Genomic DNA, 17,083 nt, shown 5'->3' on the forward strand with positions numbered 1-17,083 from the left:
CATAAGAGTGTTCGACTATAAATCATTGTTAATACACACCCCCTGCAGTGTGCGACAGTTGTTGGTGTTGGTCAGTCTCTGGTTCTTCTGACTCTGGCTGGATGGTGGCCACACTCTGACCCTGAACTGCAACTGGGACTGGCCCAGTTGAGTGGGGGGCATAAGGGACCACCTGTGCCATACTAGTCATTTGGGTGGATTGAGGAGTGCTGTAGTTGGAGGACTGAAGGCTCTGCTGAGATGCAGGTTGGGCAGACATCTGTGTGTTGTGTTGGTTTGGTTGTGGAGGGACATAAGAAGCAGGCTGTGGCACTGGCTGTGACTGAGGCACCTCTGTGCTGGACTGCTGGCCCGGTTGCTGAGCTGGCAGTAACTGAGTCTGTTGTTCTTCTTCAATTCTTCTCTTCTCCTGCTCTTCTCTGACCTTTAGGACAGTCAGCAGCAAATGTATTAAAATCTCTCGCAAGACCACTGATTGGCTGCATTTCCACCACAGAAACTTTTCCCGGGGAATAGGAACCTTTGGAGGAACTTGTGCATTTCCACTGCAGGTATATGGTTCTAATTTAAAGCAATAGTTCACCCAAAAATGAAATTTCACTCAATATCTACTCAGCCCTGTGCTGATGTGAGGATGGGTGAAGATCTCCAGTTCACAAAACACTACCAGAGCTTCAGCAGAAAACATGTCCTCGGACATTTTCTTCTTCATTGAAAGTTTGCGAAGTCAACTATGCGCGTACCAAGTCACTATTTCCGAGCAGATCTCTCTCTGTTGTCTGAGTCGCTACCAGGTAGCATGTAAACACAGGTGTGAAGGTATCACGAGATCTCATATATCTTGTGTCGCACCGCTTGGGCTGTGTACCCACAAATTTTAATGTCGCAGCTTACGGACACTTGGATTACACCACACGAGCAGTATGGAGACATTCTGTGTTTTTCTTGATGTTCTTTTTTTACATTTTAAAACTGGTCACCATTCATTTCAACTGTACTGGATTTGGCTGCAACACTGTTTTCCACTGAAGCTCCGGGAGTGTTTGCTGAACTGGAGATCTTCACCCATCCTCACATCAGCACAGGGGTGAGTAGAGATTGACTGAAATTTCATTTAACTATCTACTTTCGATTTAAGTTCTGGGAAAATTATCCCCCCACCCCCCTTTGCAGGGTAGTACTTTCCAAAAGTACAGGCGCTTTGGGGGTGGAACTGAACATTTCTGATTGATTCTGATGACTCACAACATTTTTGTTTATTGTGACCTGGGACCTTTTAGTTCCTTGAAAGGTAGTTCCTGGGACTTAAAAGTTCTGTGTACTCCGGGTGGAAATGCTGATATTAAAATCTAAACATTACAGCACAAGTACATACATCCTAAGACTGAGAGAAAAATTGTAAATATACAAAACTATGAACTATGGTGAGCATGGACACACCTGCTGCCGCTGTGCCCTCTTGCGACTGATTAGAGACACCCTGTCCTTTATGGCCTTCGCAATGGTCTTGTGGTCACCATCACACACATAACCGGATTCAACCTACAAAGATATGACAAATAATTCAGCAATGAACATTTCAAAGCTTGCAATAAAACCCCTTTAAACAAATGTTTCTTTGTTTTATTTGCCATGCAGTCTTTAACAGTAACAGCATTTTGAGGTGTTATATTTATAAAAGCCTGACTTTTAATGCTTTAAAAGTTCAATTCACCATTTCCTGAGCCACATCCTCTGGGACATCTTTGTTGAGGTCAAAGGAAAACTCAATTGCTTCGTTGTCTTTGTACTTCCCCTTCAGTTTCTTCACATCCTCAATCCTCAACCACAGTTTAATAGCCTCCATCTCTCCATCGTCCTCTTCTGCCAACTCCACACGCACCCCTGTGTCCTCCTGGAAGAAGGCATGGTTCAGAAGGTCCTTGATGGAGTACCTACATGGAAGGAGACAAGCAGTGAGCAAATGTATGTATTCATTTAGAGCTAGACTACACTAAACCTGCTAAATGTTCTCTTGAGTAAGAGACCTCTCATCTTTGTTCTGGCGAATGCATCCTTCGATGATCTCCTTCACTTCAGGAATGGCCACCTTGTCGAAGCTGCCCGGCTTCACCCCCTACAGGAAACACAGAACCCTGAATGAGAATGGTTCTTCTTCTCATTTTTTATTTTTATTTTGGAGACTACCCCATAATTTGTTGTCTGTTTTAATTTGGAGACTCTATACTAGTATCACAAAAATAAAGATAGGTGCAGTCTTAAACTAACCTCCTCTTTCAATTTTGTATTGAAAAAAAATCTCAAATGTCACAGTATGAAGTAAAATGGGTTGCTTCTAAAAAACCTGACCTCCAAAGTAAACCACTGAAATCATGTTAAAAGGATGGCATGCTTTTGATGTGGTGGCATTTAAAAAATACCATCAAGTGATGGGGAAAAGGAGGGCATAAGTCAGAGGACAGCTATGGAGAGGTGATGAATTGAGCAACAGGAAACTACATGGCGCTACAGGAAAATGGAGGACAGACTAAGAGCTGAACAGCTGAACTAAATGACAGAATAGGAAGAACAACAGCCCATTTCCCCAAGGAATACTACTGTAAAACCAGAGCATGTGACACTACTGCAATGTAGGCTCAACACCACAATAGCACTTTAGTTTCTCAACAGTGTCTGGAGATCTGCTGCATGAGCTATTTGTGGCTCATAAAGAGAGCTTTAAGAACTACTTTAGAATACTTAGCACAGGGGTAAATAAAAAAGCCTCTGTTCAATCACGTGGAAAAGAGCTCAGTATTTTCAGTTAATGATAAACTGAGGGTATTGGTATAAATTTCAAGGGATATTATGTAGATAACGCTCTAGGAACAAGTTCAACCTCTTTATCTAGGAGACTTGTAATTGCACAAGTGTATGAATCATATCAGCATTTCAAGCGTAAGCCAGTATGAACTTTATGAATAAGAGTAAAAATATGTATTTTTTCTATGACAGTTACTGCCCTTCTGGTGTAATCACAAGACTGAACCATTACGCAGGACCATGCTTGTTCAGCCTCTTATCAATCATCCACGCCTCAGGTCTACATGCTTAACCAACATACATCATGATTCAGAAGGAAAATGTAAGAAAGAATAATATGAAATGAAGCAAAGGGGATTGTTGGTGTGTTCTCTCTGGATTTTTTCTCCAAGTGTATGAGTCTTCTGAAGGGATAGTTCAGACAAAAATGAAAATTCAGTCATTATCTACTCACCCTCATACTGACTGAAGGTCAGGTTTAGTTTTTTAGTCCACAAAACACTGCTGGAGTTTCACAAGAAAACATTGTTGCAGAATCTCATAAACAATTTAAGTGAATGATGACCAGTTTTCAAACATAAAAAACAACTGAAAACAAACAAACTATAAAGTGACTACATACTTCTTGTCTGGTGTAATCCAAGTCTCCTAAAGCCCCAACATGCCAAACTGACTTGAAAGATGTAATTTACACCATGTTTTTAACCTAAATCTTCACTGTAGATCCTTAACTTGGAGCCACGTTCATGTCCGTCTGCACACTGTCTGAACTGTGTATGTGGTGTGACACTGTGTACACACAAGTTATCAGCATGTTGGGGCTTTAGGAGAATTGGATTACACTAGACGAGAAGAATGGAGGCATTTTATGAGTTTTACGTTTTAAAATTAGTCGTTATTCACCTACATTGTTCCGTAACACTGTTTTCCTATGAAACTACAGCAGTGTTTTGAGGACTAAAAATAAGCAACCTTCAATCTGCATGAGGGTGAGAAGATAATGAATAAGTTTGGGTGAACTATCCCTTTAAAGAGGGCAATCGGGAATCATCAGGGAGAAACAGGAATATACCCAAGTTAAGAGGTATAATACAATAGGAGAAGAGAGAAATGTAATGTAAGCTTGACAAAGAGGTGTCAGTAGGAATATAAAATCATTCCAGAATGGGTCACTAGTCTTCTTGGCATATAGGAAGAGGTGAAGGCAGGGCACAAGAGGGGTAACATGGAGGGTGGAAAAGAAGACTTACGCTGGTAACTCTGCGGTAGATCTGTGCAGCATTCTGGCACTCTGAGTAAGGGTACTCTGAGGTGGCCATCTCCAGCATGCACATTCCAAAGGCATACACATCCACTGACTCGTCGTACTTCTCCTCATACATCTCAGGCGCCATGAACTCAGGGGTACCTTAAATCAAAACAACTATTCAGAACTCTCGATCTCCCTTACTGATTGAGTGGGCTTCTCACAACCCATTGCCCCACTGCTCCTCCAACCCGTGATGGGTTGAGGAAGAGGAGGATGAGAAGAGTGACCAGCCTGTTGACATCTCCTGGAGTAGAACCTGTGAGGTGAAAGTTGGAAGAGAGAAAAAAAGAAAAGGGGAAGGAAAGCAAAAAAGAGACAGAAAACAAAAAAGGAGGGAGAAGCTGGGCTCAGTTAGACTGCAGAGAAGAAAGCACGTGTTTGTCTGTGTAAGACCTTCACATGTTGCAATATATGAATGTGACTGAGTGAAGCCAATGTGCAGAACACACTTTTTAACCAAAATGAATGTTATTTCAGTGTTTAAAAGGTTTAGAATAATACTCAGGCCAGAATACAGTGCAATTTGTTCAAAGAGATGCCAATGATCTCAGTTAGAGAATATGACTAGCTATGGAAATAACTTTTGTCAAGACCTTACCTTTCAACCACATTACCATTGTCTTTTATAGTACACTCACCTTTTTGAAGTCTGACTTACCATCTCCTCTTGACCTGCTGGAGGAAACTGTTACGGTCAAGGCTGAGAGAAGCAGATCCCATAGCTAGTTACTGTGCACAGCAGTGTGTCTTTGCACATCAGCCTTGTTCTCTTAATCAATCATTTTACATTCAATCTCAGGTCTTACACAGAAAAACTTATTTGGTTATTTGAATGTAATTTGTTTTTGATATTGATGTGTGTTACAGCACACTGTCAGACTTACCAGGCCCATTAAACTTCATACTTACTCAATCACCAGCAGTACCCTATTCATTCCAAACAGCAGAATGGGGCACAGCTGAGGCTAGAGCCTACATTTTAAAAACATACCCAAGAATGTGAAAATAAAAAATAAAAGAAAAATAAAAGAAACAAAAAACAAGGGCAAAAGGCTGACAGAGAGAAAGTGGGGAGAGCTCCCTGGACACAAAGATGGAGCAAAAAGATTCTGCGGTCCTGCAATATTTTAAAAGACAGTAAGAGACAAACACTAGAAAAAAAACCTGTTGAGGCAAACCCATAGAAAGAGATGTTAAATATTATAGGTATAACTGGCAAACAGACCACATTTTTCCAAACCACAGAACAAAGACCAGTCTATGACAAAAGCAAAGGCCATACCTTTAGCCATGGCCAGGTTAGCCTGCAAAAAGGCATGACAACTATTATAATAATGATATTAATATTTAACAGTATGAGAAATGTTAGGCGCTACTTACATTCAGTAGGTGCCTGGAAAAAAAACCCTCTCTTTTTTTTTGGAGAAACATGGAACAGAAATATTCTGTGCAATGACCAAACTTGATAGAGTTACTGTGTGAGTGCAAAGAGAGAAAGCCTTGTGGTTATCTGCCTAAGATTACCACAGTATTTGGCCTCCATTTGAGCTGTGGTTTGAGAGACAGCTGAAACGCTGTGGTCTGTTTTTGAACCACACCGTCAGAAAAAAACAAGAAAAATACCCTCTTAAACACCATCATTTTCAATACAAAGATAATATGACCTCAGAAAAGGTACTGCCCCACAGCAGGGCAGGGACCAGGAGGTAGAAATGACATCTGAGCCGTACCTATAACACTCTTGGCAAATGATGCACGCTTCAGTGTGGCCAGTCCCAAGTCTCCAATCTTGACGGATCCGGTCGGGCCTGTGATGAAAATGTTGTCGCACTTTAGGTCCCTGTGGATGATGGGAGGAGCCCGAGTATGAAGGAAGTGGAGTCCCTTGAGGATTTGTCTACACCAGCTTCGCAGCACTTTAATTTTCATCACCTTGAACCGCTTCAGATATCTAACAGAGAACAGAACATAATTTTTACATATTATTGAGAACCACAAAACAAAAAAGCAGGCTAATGAGAGCAAATGTACCTGCATTTTATTTTAATTGTAAAAAAAAAAATCTATGGACACTGGATAAAATTTTTTGACAAATTACATTACCAGTTTATGCAAAATTCAACCAATATTTTATGAGACAAACACTGGTCATAATATTTAACATCAATAGTCTTTTTTGTAGTCCTTTTTATTAGAGTGGTGCAGCCCTTGTGTATTAAACATGTATGAGTTCTGTATTTAGCTCTGTTAAGTCTGAGACTCACGTTTTGAGTGTGCCAGAAGTCATTAGTTCAGTGACCAGTACAATGCACTTCCTGCCTTTGGAGGGTCCCTCCCAGGAGTCGTAAAAGCGGACAATGTTGGGATGTTGTAGTCCCTTTAACATCCCTGCTTCCTCCTTAAAGCGCTGCCTCTCTGTCTTTGACAGCTTACGATCCTGCAGGGAACAAAAACAAAATAATTTGATGATTTGATGATGAATGATTTCACTCATCACAAAAAGCAGCACTATTTATAGCTGTAAACAGACTAGTTTGGAGTAATGAAAATAAGCAATACATTAAAGACCTAAACTGCACACACTGCAATTAGTACTGATGGCAAATAAATATTATTTTCCCTGGTTGCATCTGTCCATCCATAAGAAGAAAACATTTCCTACGTCATTTTGATATTTCAGGTTTGAAATAGGAAACAGGAAACCTAAAGGCCTTAAACTGAATAAAATGCCTTAGAAAGTTTGACTGAAAGGTAGCTGAATTAACATATCCTTCTACACACACAAAATTGCACACACAGTATACTCTGGCACAAGTACATATACAGTTGGGGGGCATAGGGATGTGGCCCTGTTTTCTCTGGCAGACAACTATGATCTGAATGGAATGTGTCTAGCTTTGTCCTAGATTCAAGACAACCAAAATGAGGAAAAAAAAGTCACAGCATGACTGATACTGAAAATCAGTACAGAGTCGACTATAATGTCAAACAAACAAACAATGAATCAGGCTCCTTACACCAAATCCTAACAGTCCTCTTTACAAACCTTTCACAACACACCCTGTACTCATCTCAACAGGCAAACATACTCTGAAGTAGGTTTAACCACCGTGGGAAAAAGAAAGATATGACCACAACATTACCTATAGACAATATCAATATACATCATATATTATTTATGGGTTTAGATGTGGAAAACCACCCTTTATAGTGTTTCATAAAATGTTAATCATAACATTATAATACATGCAAATGGGTTATATATTAGGGGAGTAATTCTGGCTTGGTTCTTATTGTTAATTTAAACAAAGCTGTGCATCATTATTCACAACATCAACAATGATAGACTATAATGAATATTAATACTGATATATTGCCAAGTTCTTCCAACTGTGTCTGGTATGAGGATTCTGCTCACAAAAGCCTGTATTCTGTGCAAAGCTTTGGATGATAAGTGTCAACAAATGTCTGGCGGAGGCAGCTGATGGGTTTGTCAATGAATTATAGCAAAATACGTGCAAAGCTAACAGCATTTGTTTGCCCACTGAGATTTTACATTCCAGAAACTGACCGGTGCATAAATAAGGATTGGCAATAACCCCTTCTGTAGGGTCTGTGTATTAACAAAAAATCTGGAATGCGTAAAATCACCCTCCTCAAGTTTCCTGAGTAATTCCTGGCGTGACCTACATTTACAGCATGCATGACTATAGAGCCACAAACCCATACCAGTTGGACAAGCCCAGTGAAGCCCTGCAGCCAAAGACCTCCCTTGAAACCCCTAGAGACCTGGCCACAGGCCAGGCTGTCCAGGAAATTCAGCCCTTTTGTGAGTGGAGTGTGAGCATTTGCCTTTGTGTGTGTGTCAGCAAGAGACAGAAAACTTTCCAGTGACTGACATTGCTAGAAGAAAAACGTGATCAAGACTGCTACAGCCTTTGTTTGAGGTAATTTGGAGGCTTGAGGTTGAATGTTTTCAATGTATGGGGGCAACATAAGGCAAATAAGAATTTAAAGAGAAACATGTCTAAACAATTAAGAGCAAGAAAGCGCACTGTAACAGAGAGCAATGTCAGAAAACAGAGGGTGAGGGAAGATGGGAGGGTAATGGAGGCTCCACCATGCACATGGACCAAGTGACCTACTTTCCAGAGTATTTATCTACTGGGGGAGCGGTTCCCCTTTCTCTTTCTGCGTACCATGTGAACAACAGTCATGCAAAACATCCATGAAAACATTCACAGCCCCAGAGCTTCTAGCCTCGGGTGTGCAGCACCCCAACCCACACAAATACCAAACTACTGTATCAATGACAGCATTTCCACTGTAGGCACACTGCCACGTTGACAACTCATTCAAGACAAATGTCCAGACTACTAGAAAAACTACATTCCCTGTATGAGATAAGACAGGGATTTTTAAATTCTGAGGCTGTGGGCCTCCACCTAGACAAAGCTCGGAAAAATGTCTATGGGACCAAGATTAAATTATTTGACCCCAAAGACATGAAACAATTGAGCCAAAACAGTCTAATATTGCTGCTTCAGACTAAACCAAACTGAGAAATGATTCTAACCAAAGACACTTAGTTTCTGACTATGAGAAAAAGGGAAAACAGTTAAATTAGGTCAGCAGAGTCAGTGATCTCCTTTAAGACTCTTCTTAAAAAAATACTTTTATCAAGTGCCTTTCCTTGACTGAACTATTTTGCGCTGTACTATTTTATTTTATGTTTTACCTGTTATCTGACTTTCAAACCAGTCCGTTTTATTTTGCTACCTTTGTGAAGCACTTTGTAATTTGAATTTTGAAAAGTGCTCTATAAATATTGTTATTATTATTATTAATATTATGACTATTAAAAAAATCCCAAATACTGTATCTCCGAATTCTCTTTAACCAAATCACACACATCTCCTTTTGATAACTAATATAATATATAATGTATTTTTTCCAAGAAGGCCCACCTCCCACTTAAGTTAAGACATTCACGTTCTTAACTGATATCGCCTTCATCTTCTGCAAAGAAAAGCCTTTGGACTGGGAGTGTCATTTTGTGAAGGCACGTGCCAACACACCGCTTTGACTTATGAAAGCACATTATCTACTTCATAGGCAGCTGTAGGTGTAGCTGCATAGTGTATAATGACAAGAAACAGATTAAGATCACAGGAAGATACCTTTAGACTGTAACCAAGTAGCTCAATTGGTCATAAAAGGTGAGATGATATCATAAATGGAGGTATGATATGTTCTGTCAAATGTGTCTCCAAAGACCTTTTTTTCCAAAACTGAAGACAAAAAATGCTTTGCACCAGGGTGGCACAATTAATTGAAATATTACCAAAATAGCAAAATGTCAAGTGCATTATCCAAATCACAGTAGCAGCAATTTTTTGCTAAAGGTAAAATGTGTGACAAAAGAGCATTATGATGAAGTACTGTGGTGCTGCAGTGATGCCCAGGCCTACAAATTTTGTTCCCCAAATGTAGGAAAACCTGCACAGACCCCAACAAATGTCACAGCAATGTGATTTTAATAGTGTTTTCAGTGAAAATGGAAATTGTGTTGCAAAAATGAACATTTGTACTAGTTGTGAATCATATCACAATGTTAATATCTGTCCGCATAATCAAAATATTATTTATTTTTCTAATACCATCATGGCTAGAAAAGTAGAGAAAGATATTTTACTCAGTCAAAAACCTTACCTCTTACCATTTTTTCATGAATTACTCAGCACAGAAGCAGGATGAACTAATTACACAGCTCTCTTAACACTTAAAAGCATGCAGTACCCAGGGCCTGTAAAAGCCCTGGGGGAATTTTACGGTCTTGCAATCATAAGACATACATCACACACCCGTTGACTGTCACTTGAAAGAGTTCTCTGGCCTGTACTGTCACTGGGAACAGTGCCTGGCTGTCTCTGGTACATCTACGAACCCTGATCAGAGAGGCCAAATATCCACATTCACAAAACACTGAAGGGGGAACAAACAGAACTACTTTTACCATTACCACTAAGGTTATCTATCAGAGACCGACTATTGCCATTTCAATGTTTTCTCTTTCATTAATTTATCTTTAATAAATAAAAGATTAAGATAAAAAAAACTTTCAACTAGCAGTTCAAAACAATTCCTGATGCCTAAATTAATTGTTGATGAGATGACGAAAAGCAAGGACAGTTAATGCAAACAGCAACATACTGTGTATGTATATCTCTATATTTAATATCACATCTTCTATTTGTATTTTGGGAACAAATTTGACAACTGCTGATCCATAAGATAGATCACAAGATATTGAGATTTTAATTTAGTATTGCTGTTTTGGTGGGCCAAAAATATTGATCATCTGGTTTGTTTAGATTGCAGCCTTGGTGACCTGAATTTGAACTGAATTTGGTAACAAACCTCTGTTGTGTATCATTTCACTATCTATCTCCCCCATGTTTACTGTAGTCCATCACTACCAGCTGTACAATAATGAAAAAAGGCAAAAATAACGTTGGGCATATTTTCTTGACTGATAGAAAGCTCAATGGATCAACTGAGGTTGTTCTGACTCACTTAAGTTCTGCCATCTTAGACATAATTTACATCATCTGGCTTAAGAAAGTCACAAAGATGGTCAGAATTTGTAAAAACCAAACATGAGGCCTGAAAGCATCACTTTAAAACCTTACATCAAAAACTTTTAGCTCCTTTCACAGATTGCGTGAGTGTATTTTTCTACAGTTGACACTTCCATCATATTTTACATACCGTTTTGAGGGAGAGGCTTCTATCTAGGCTGTCTGTAAATTAGGAAATCTAGCCTGGCCAACAGCAGCTGCAGTTGAATCACAGCAGCTCTATCTGGCAGAGTGGGTATGAGTCAGCTCACTACAGAGCTGTGTTGCCACCACAGCCTCTGCAATATAAGCTCTCAACTGTTAAAACTAGCCTTGTGGAGTCTCTAAAAGTGATAAATTAAGGGAAAGGGTGCACATGAAAATACAATATGTGTGTAAAATAATATATAAAACACAAAAGTTATGTGACAATGATGCAGAAATGCATTTTAAACACAGAGTAATGTTTTCTAAAACAGACTAGTCAACATGTTGTTTTTGACCATCTCTGCAGAGTCAGCACAACACTTATCTAAAATCATGCTCCCATTGCATCAGTTAAGTGACACACCCCTCAGCAAGCCAATGCATGGTTAGGCTGCTAAAGTGAAAGCCCAAGTTATTATAAGAGTTAAAATTATAGAGTTGCGAAGTCTACACTGATCAAATGGAAATTTCCTCCAAGCATTAAAAAAACACAGACACACAAGTGTTAGATACAAAGCAGTTAGTGTCTCTGTCAGAGCTCCATATCCACAACAGCAGACAAGGAGCTGTGGTTCGGGATAACTTGATTTCAACAATGTAGACATTTGACTCATGTAAAAACAAAAACTTTAATTCACTAAACTGGCTGAACAAGGTTTACAACACAGGCTGGGCAATAACTTTAATTTATTGCCCTACTTACAGCATAGGACAGGATATGACACATGACAGGACAGTTGATCAATAATAGAGCCTGACCGATATTAGTGGCCTGATATTGGCACAGCTATATCAGTATCGGCATAAATGTTCCCAGATATGTGTGAATATGAAAACCTTTTGAAAACGGAGCAGCCACCATTATAAAAGTTTGCTTTACAGACATCATTCTGTGTAAATCTGAGCCTTTTTCTGAATTCAGGTTTTATATGGACAATTTTCTCTATTTGTGTTTTTTATTCACTTATTATGATTTATTGTAGTTATTTATAATTATTAAAAATACTGGTGAAAGTTTATTGTTTCAGTGTGTTGATATAATTTTAGTTAATTACGTTTATGGTTAAAAAAAATAAAAAATCCTGCCTCCATGACATAGCTTTGACACACGTATTAACCATGACAGATCAATGCAAAAATGAAAATATTGGCTGATATATCCATATCAGTAATTTATTTATTATTACCAACTACTGGCCCCAAAAAATCAAGTATTGGTCGGGCCCTATGCAAAGTAGTCCTTTCTCAGCTTTCAGCAAAAGTTGTACTGTGATAATATTAACAATGTCCAGAACTAATGATTTGTAAGTTTTGATTACAACAAACAAAATGAATTGCTTAAATTTTTGTTTTACCTTTGTTTGATGTTTTCTGTGAAGTAATGCATAACCATGGAACTGTGTTGCCAAACCCCAATACTAATTACTAACTCTACTATCTATTCCACCAACTGCATGACCTGAGGCGTTTCCAGCCAATGTGAATCTCATCTGATGTCAGTTCATTACAGTATCACCAAAGCAGAGCAGAAAATACTGCTTCTAAGCAAAGGCCAACATAAATAGCCAAACAACTCTAAAAATAGACTGAGTGAAAAAAGCCTGTGATCATGCCAAGGGCTGTCACTGTCAGGTCCATGCTCTGAGGTCTACTCTGAGGTTGACACTGAGGGCTAGATGCCCTCTAGTAAACACTGGTTGAGATCTGGGTAATGGCTAATGGGCCTGAAAGCCAAGAGGCCAAGTTGATCAGTTCCACCCTAAATATTACTTAGTTATTGCATTAAGTCAAGTATGACTCAGGAGTATGGACAAAAATTTTGGCATGGTATCCAAATGACACTGTGACACATGGCAATGAGGTCAAAGACCATTGTGACTGTGAGTCAATCTGTCAGCAACAGACAAGATGACAGAACCAGGCCATTTCACATCTGCCAGTATGACTGTTTGTCTACAACCGATAGGGCAGAGAAAAAGCAGTTATCAACTTCAAATACAATAAACAAGCATGAAATGAGGCACAGTGAGAACCAACATAATCAATCTGTGTGACTGTGCTGATTTGTATGAAGACTTGAGTGTTTATTTATTTATTTATTTTACAAGGAAGGGTCTTCCAACTGTTTTTATTTGGAAAAAGCCTATACACACTACTTAATCGACAGATAATAAATCAATCAGGCCATCGCCTGCCTTTTTTTTCAGAGGCGTTCTTTTTGGATGTGTTTTTTTGGTCATTTCATTATGTTAACTTAATGGTCTGCCCCAGAAGAACAAGTCATACAATAATTCAGCGGCACAGTACATACCCACTGAACCAAAGTATGAATGAAAGAAAAACAGCCTGTAGGGCCAGGATATTTTCACATCTAACACACTGAGTTAAGGATTTACTTCAACCAAAACAGGGTTGGTGGTTGCTGTTGCAGTGGAAAGACTAACCAAGACTGTTGTGGTGAGTTTTACTTTTTGTTTCTGTTGAGTTGAAGTAGGTGGAAGAATATTTCCTTTTCTGACATTTTGTGTGTTTATTTTGTTTACTGATTGGACATAGTGAACTCACCATTCACATCCTTTAATGTATATGTATAATAGAAAAAAAACAAATGTATTCCTACCACAGTCTATAATTTTGAGCCACTGCTTCGGTAATGAAAAACTATAAATGAAAGGAGAAGCAAGAGCAGTGTCTTCCAAGTCATTTCAATCAACGGACAAGTGCTGGTGATGCACTAAATACGCCAACACTATGATCTGCATCTAATGGCTTCTGACTGTTGAATGCTCAAGTCAAGTATGAGACGTGTTTAGTAACTACAGGCAAGGCACATTTTTATTCTGATGAATGACGACACTGCATCTACAACGGGGGTGAATAATTGGAGAAAGTATGATCGCACCGTTTCTAATTAATATGTTTTATAGTGGCCGATTTTCTTACCACAAATGATACACTAGTCAAACACTGGTGGTCCATGTAGAGTAGAAATGGCTTTGTCTGCCTGCAAACATGTCTAATAATAAGTGTGGAAAGAGGTTTATATCAAGTCAGTGGTCACTTACACGTTAACCCATGAAATCAACTTATTTTTCCAATATATTCTAGATGATCTAAATACATACAGTCTCAAAATCTGGGTCAGAGATTTCATCAAAGTTTGAAAGGTCATAACCTTCCACACAGTTAGTCATGGGGGAACCAGGATACAGTACTATGCTTAACAGTTAATGGCGTCAGTTTTGCTTTCTGGTCTATTTTCTGTGCAGTGATGCACAAAGATGGCATTCAACCCTGCTTTTTTTTCCCAACTGACTTTCCCCTCCTCACTAAGTTCGTTCAGGGTAATAAACTATAGATGTAAGTGACATGAGACTATCTATAACTAACTGCACAGCTCTTTGTGCATTTAAACTTACAGCAATACAGCTTTTGAAGGACAAAAGGCATTATTATTACTGCAATATCAGACCTTTGTATTAATGTTGTAGAATATATTGCATATATTCTACATATATTCATATTGAATATATTGCCCCAAAATGAGTGAACTGTAAAGACAGAGCTGAGCTACAGCTCAGTTCTTTATTTTACACAATTACAAAAGACTGGGGGAGAACACTGAGTGAAAAGCAACGGTCTAACATTGCGTTGTTACTACCCCATCAATCTTACATCTTACAGTACACTACTGTATGTCATGAGGAAGACTACCCCATGGTTTCATTGTGGAATGCTGACAACGCAGTTAGGAATTTAACTTTACAAAATATGACGTCTCTTCCAAAATTTGTTGCATCTAAATGTAAAAATAGGAATAAGCTTTTTAAAATTCAAAATCCTATGGTAAAGACTAGCCATCATGAAGAGTAATTACAGACAAGTCGCTATGTTACACTACATGAATATAGTGTGTCACTCCCAGCGGATGCCATCGGCCAGCTGGACAGGCAGCTCCCCATAGCTTCTAAAGGATGTCTGGGGTTCTCTCTTCCTCATCTTTCAATGTTTGGCTTCAGCCAGTACTGGAGAGGAAGGAGGTAGGGAGGCAGCAAGTGGAAGATGACATGGTTGAAGACGGATGAGTGAGCAAGAAAGGGGAGGCTCCTAAATTTATTCTTTTTTTTCTCCCCCTCAACTTCCTCTCTGTGGTGACCTACTTATTGTTCAGACATGCCTGCAATGTGAGATCCGAAACAAATGTGTGGGTTCATGAGTGAGGTGAAAAAGGGTGGACGCCTAGAAATTCTTAGACGATTGCGGACAGATGGCTGTCCAAACTGACTTAGCCAGGGCCAATTTATTCAAACTTCATACAAAAATTTCAATCCATGATTGCAGCATAGCTTGAGGAAGGGCAAAGTGGATTGGTTGGTTCATCAATCAAACAATCGTCCAGAGGGACAAAATCTACTAAAGTACTTATATGCAGTACCAAATTCTAATTTTTAGTTTTTCTAACACTTGACAACATACCTCAGAAACAAATAACTGAAGTAATCCTCAGGTTGTGCTTTGATATTAAAGAGCAAAATTAAATTTCAAGTCTAAAAGCATCTCTTATCTTTGTTGAAGATTGTTTTTTGTACATTGTCAAAAAAGATCGACAAATAAATATGAATAAATCATAAAGAAAAAAAGAACTAACTATTTTCTTTGAACACTTTCAAAACGTTGATAATTTTTCATGGTTTTGTTGGGTATAATGTCACAGGACTGCTAGTGGGGCTGCCAAATTTTTGCCATGTTTAAGGGAGATTAAAAGCTCTTATGTGGGCAAACCTGTCAGACTTGTTTCATTTGCATAAAGGCAAGAATTCTGCTGCTGCTTCAAGCTGACACCAAATTCCCAGTGAACACAAAAGTGGCAAGGCTGATTACTTTCTGCATCACTGATTCTGGCATCAACAGGAAACAAAACAATAAGTAAATTAAATGGATGATCACCTGTTCCTTTCTCAAACAGCATGGAAAATATTAGCATTTTTAAAGCAACCAAAGTAGAAAAGTGGAAAATTAACTTATTTTGCTGTCAAAAACTCTTAAGACCAAATGTAGGAATGCTTGAAAAGACACTCAACAATTGAAACCAAATTAAAAAAGCATACAGAACATGATCTATTTTACCATAATATTCCACTAAATATGCCCTCGAGATGTATGGAGAATGTAACACTAACCCTTGAGTGATCATGGGACAGCTTTAACAACCATGTGAGAGGGGATTTCAGCTTCTCATGTATAGCTCAACAGTTTCTAACACTGTAACTCTTGAGTTGACAGAGGAACGAAGGGGAATGAGAGTGTCAGGTTACATGTTCATATTTCAGAGCAGGCCGTGTGCATAAAACAAAGCTTGTTCTCATTCAACTGAAAAATTTTCAATAAATCACCCCTTTGCATTAGATTGGCCTCCTGATATGTGTGGTAACTGAAAAATACCAGATTACCAGCTAGATTGTACATGAAGTTTAGATTAACTTTATGAGGGAGGCAGTTATACCCTGTCCATCTTTTTTTTTCAAACCACACCAACAAAGACAGGAGTAGATTTTAGTTTTGATTTTGGTGTGCCTTTTCAAACTGGTCCTCAGGAAGTCACAGGAGACCACAAGAATCTTTTTCTGTCCAATATCATACCAATTAGAGCCCCAATCTTCAGTTAATAAAACTGAAAACAGTACATACTCACACAACGTTCTATTAAACAGCTGGCAGAGAATAAGTTGCTTCAAGGTCTAAGAAAAAAAAAAGAAGACTGCAAATACTGCGGAACGAAGTTTGGACAACAATAATTAGAAGTATACTAACTCATGGTGGAACATTAACTAAAAGAAAAAAGTAGGCATAGTTATATTTAGCAATTTTTCTTAAAAAGTGTTGATGAAAAAAAGAATATGAGATAATGTGAGGAAGTTAAAAAGGTGGGCCTTGGCAGGCTGGCCTGCTTCACTTCACACAGGAGATTCCTCTATCAGGAATGTGACCTATTTTACATTCACACAAGCATTCAGAGCAGGAATGCACTGAGCATGCGCTTGATTTGGTCTGTGTGAGGGGGGAGGGGCACGTGTCTGTAATCTTCACATTGTTCTGAAACCAGAGTGCATGTGTAGCTATGGTTGTATGAGCTGCCGTGTGAGGC

At 38.8% G+C, this 17,083-nt stretch overlaps 1 protein-coding gene across 1 annotated transcript in view; it reads right to left on the minus strand.

The window, feature by feature from the left end:
- LOC146316404 (serine/threonine-protein kinase WNK1-like) overlaps positions 1–17,083 on the minus strand; it is a 34,413-nt gene that overhangs the window by 12,505 nt on the left and 4,825 nt on the right. Inside the window, exons 3-9 of the mRNA XM_084734319.1 lie at positions 6,376–6,548; positions 5,842–6,062; positions 4,053–4,210; positions 2,028–2,116; positions 1,715–1,934; positions 1,441–1,542; positions 40–424 (exon numbers count right to left, since the gene is read on the minus strand). Coding sequence (XP_084590445.1) covers positions 40–424; positions 1,441–1,542; positions 1,715–1,934; positions 2,028–2,116; positions 4,053–4,210; positions 5,842–6,062; positions 6,376–6,548 — 1,348 coding nt within the window. The remainder of the gene's footprint in view (positions 1–39; positions 425–1,440; positions 1,543–1,714; positions 1,935–2,027; positions 2,117–4,052; positions 4,211–5,841; positions 6,063–6,375; positions 6,549–17,083) is intronic.

This window comes from Lutjanus erythropterus, chromosome 13 (genome assembly GCF_056507025.1).
Source record: "Lutjanus erythropterus isolate fLutEry1 chromosome 13, fLutEry1.hap2, whole genome shotgun sequence".
In the NCBI taxonomy this organism is placed as follows: Eukaryota; Metazoa; Chordata; class Actinopteri; order Lutjaniformes; family Lutjanidae; genus Lutjanus; species Lutjanus erythropterus.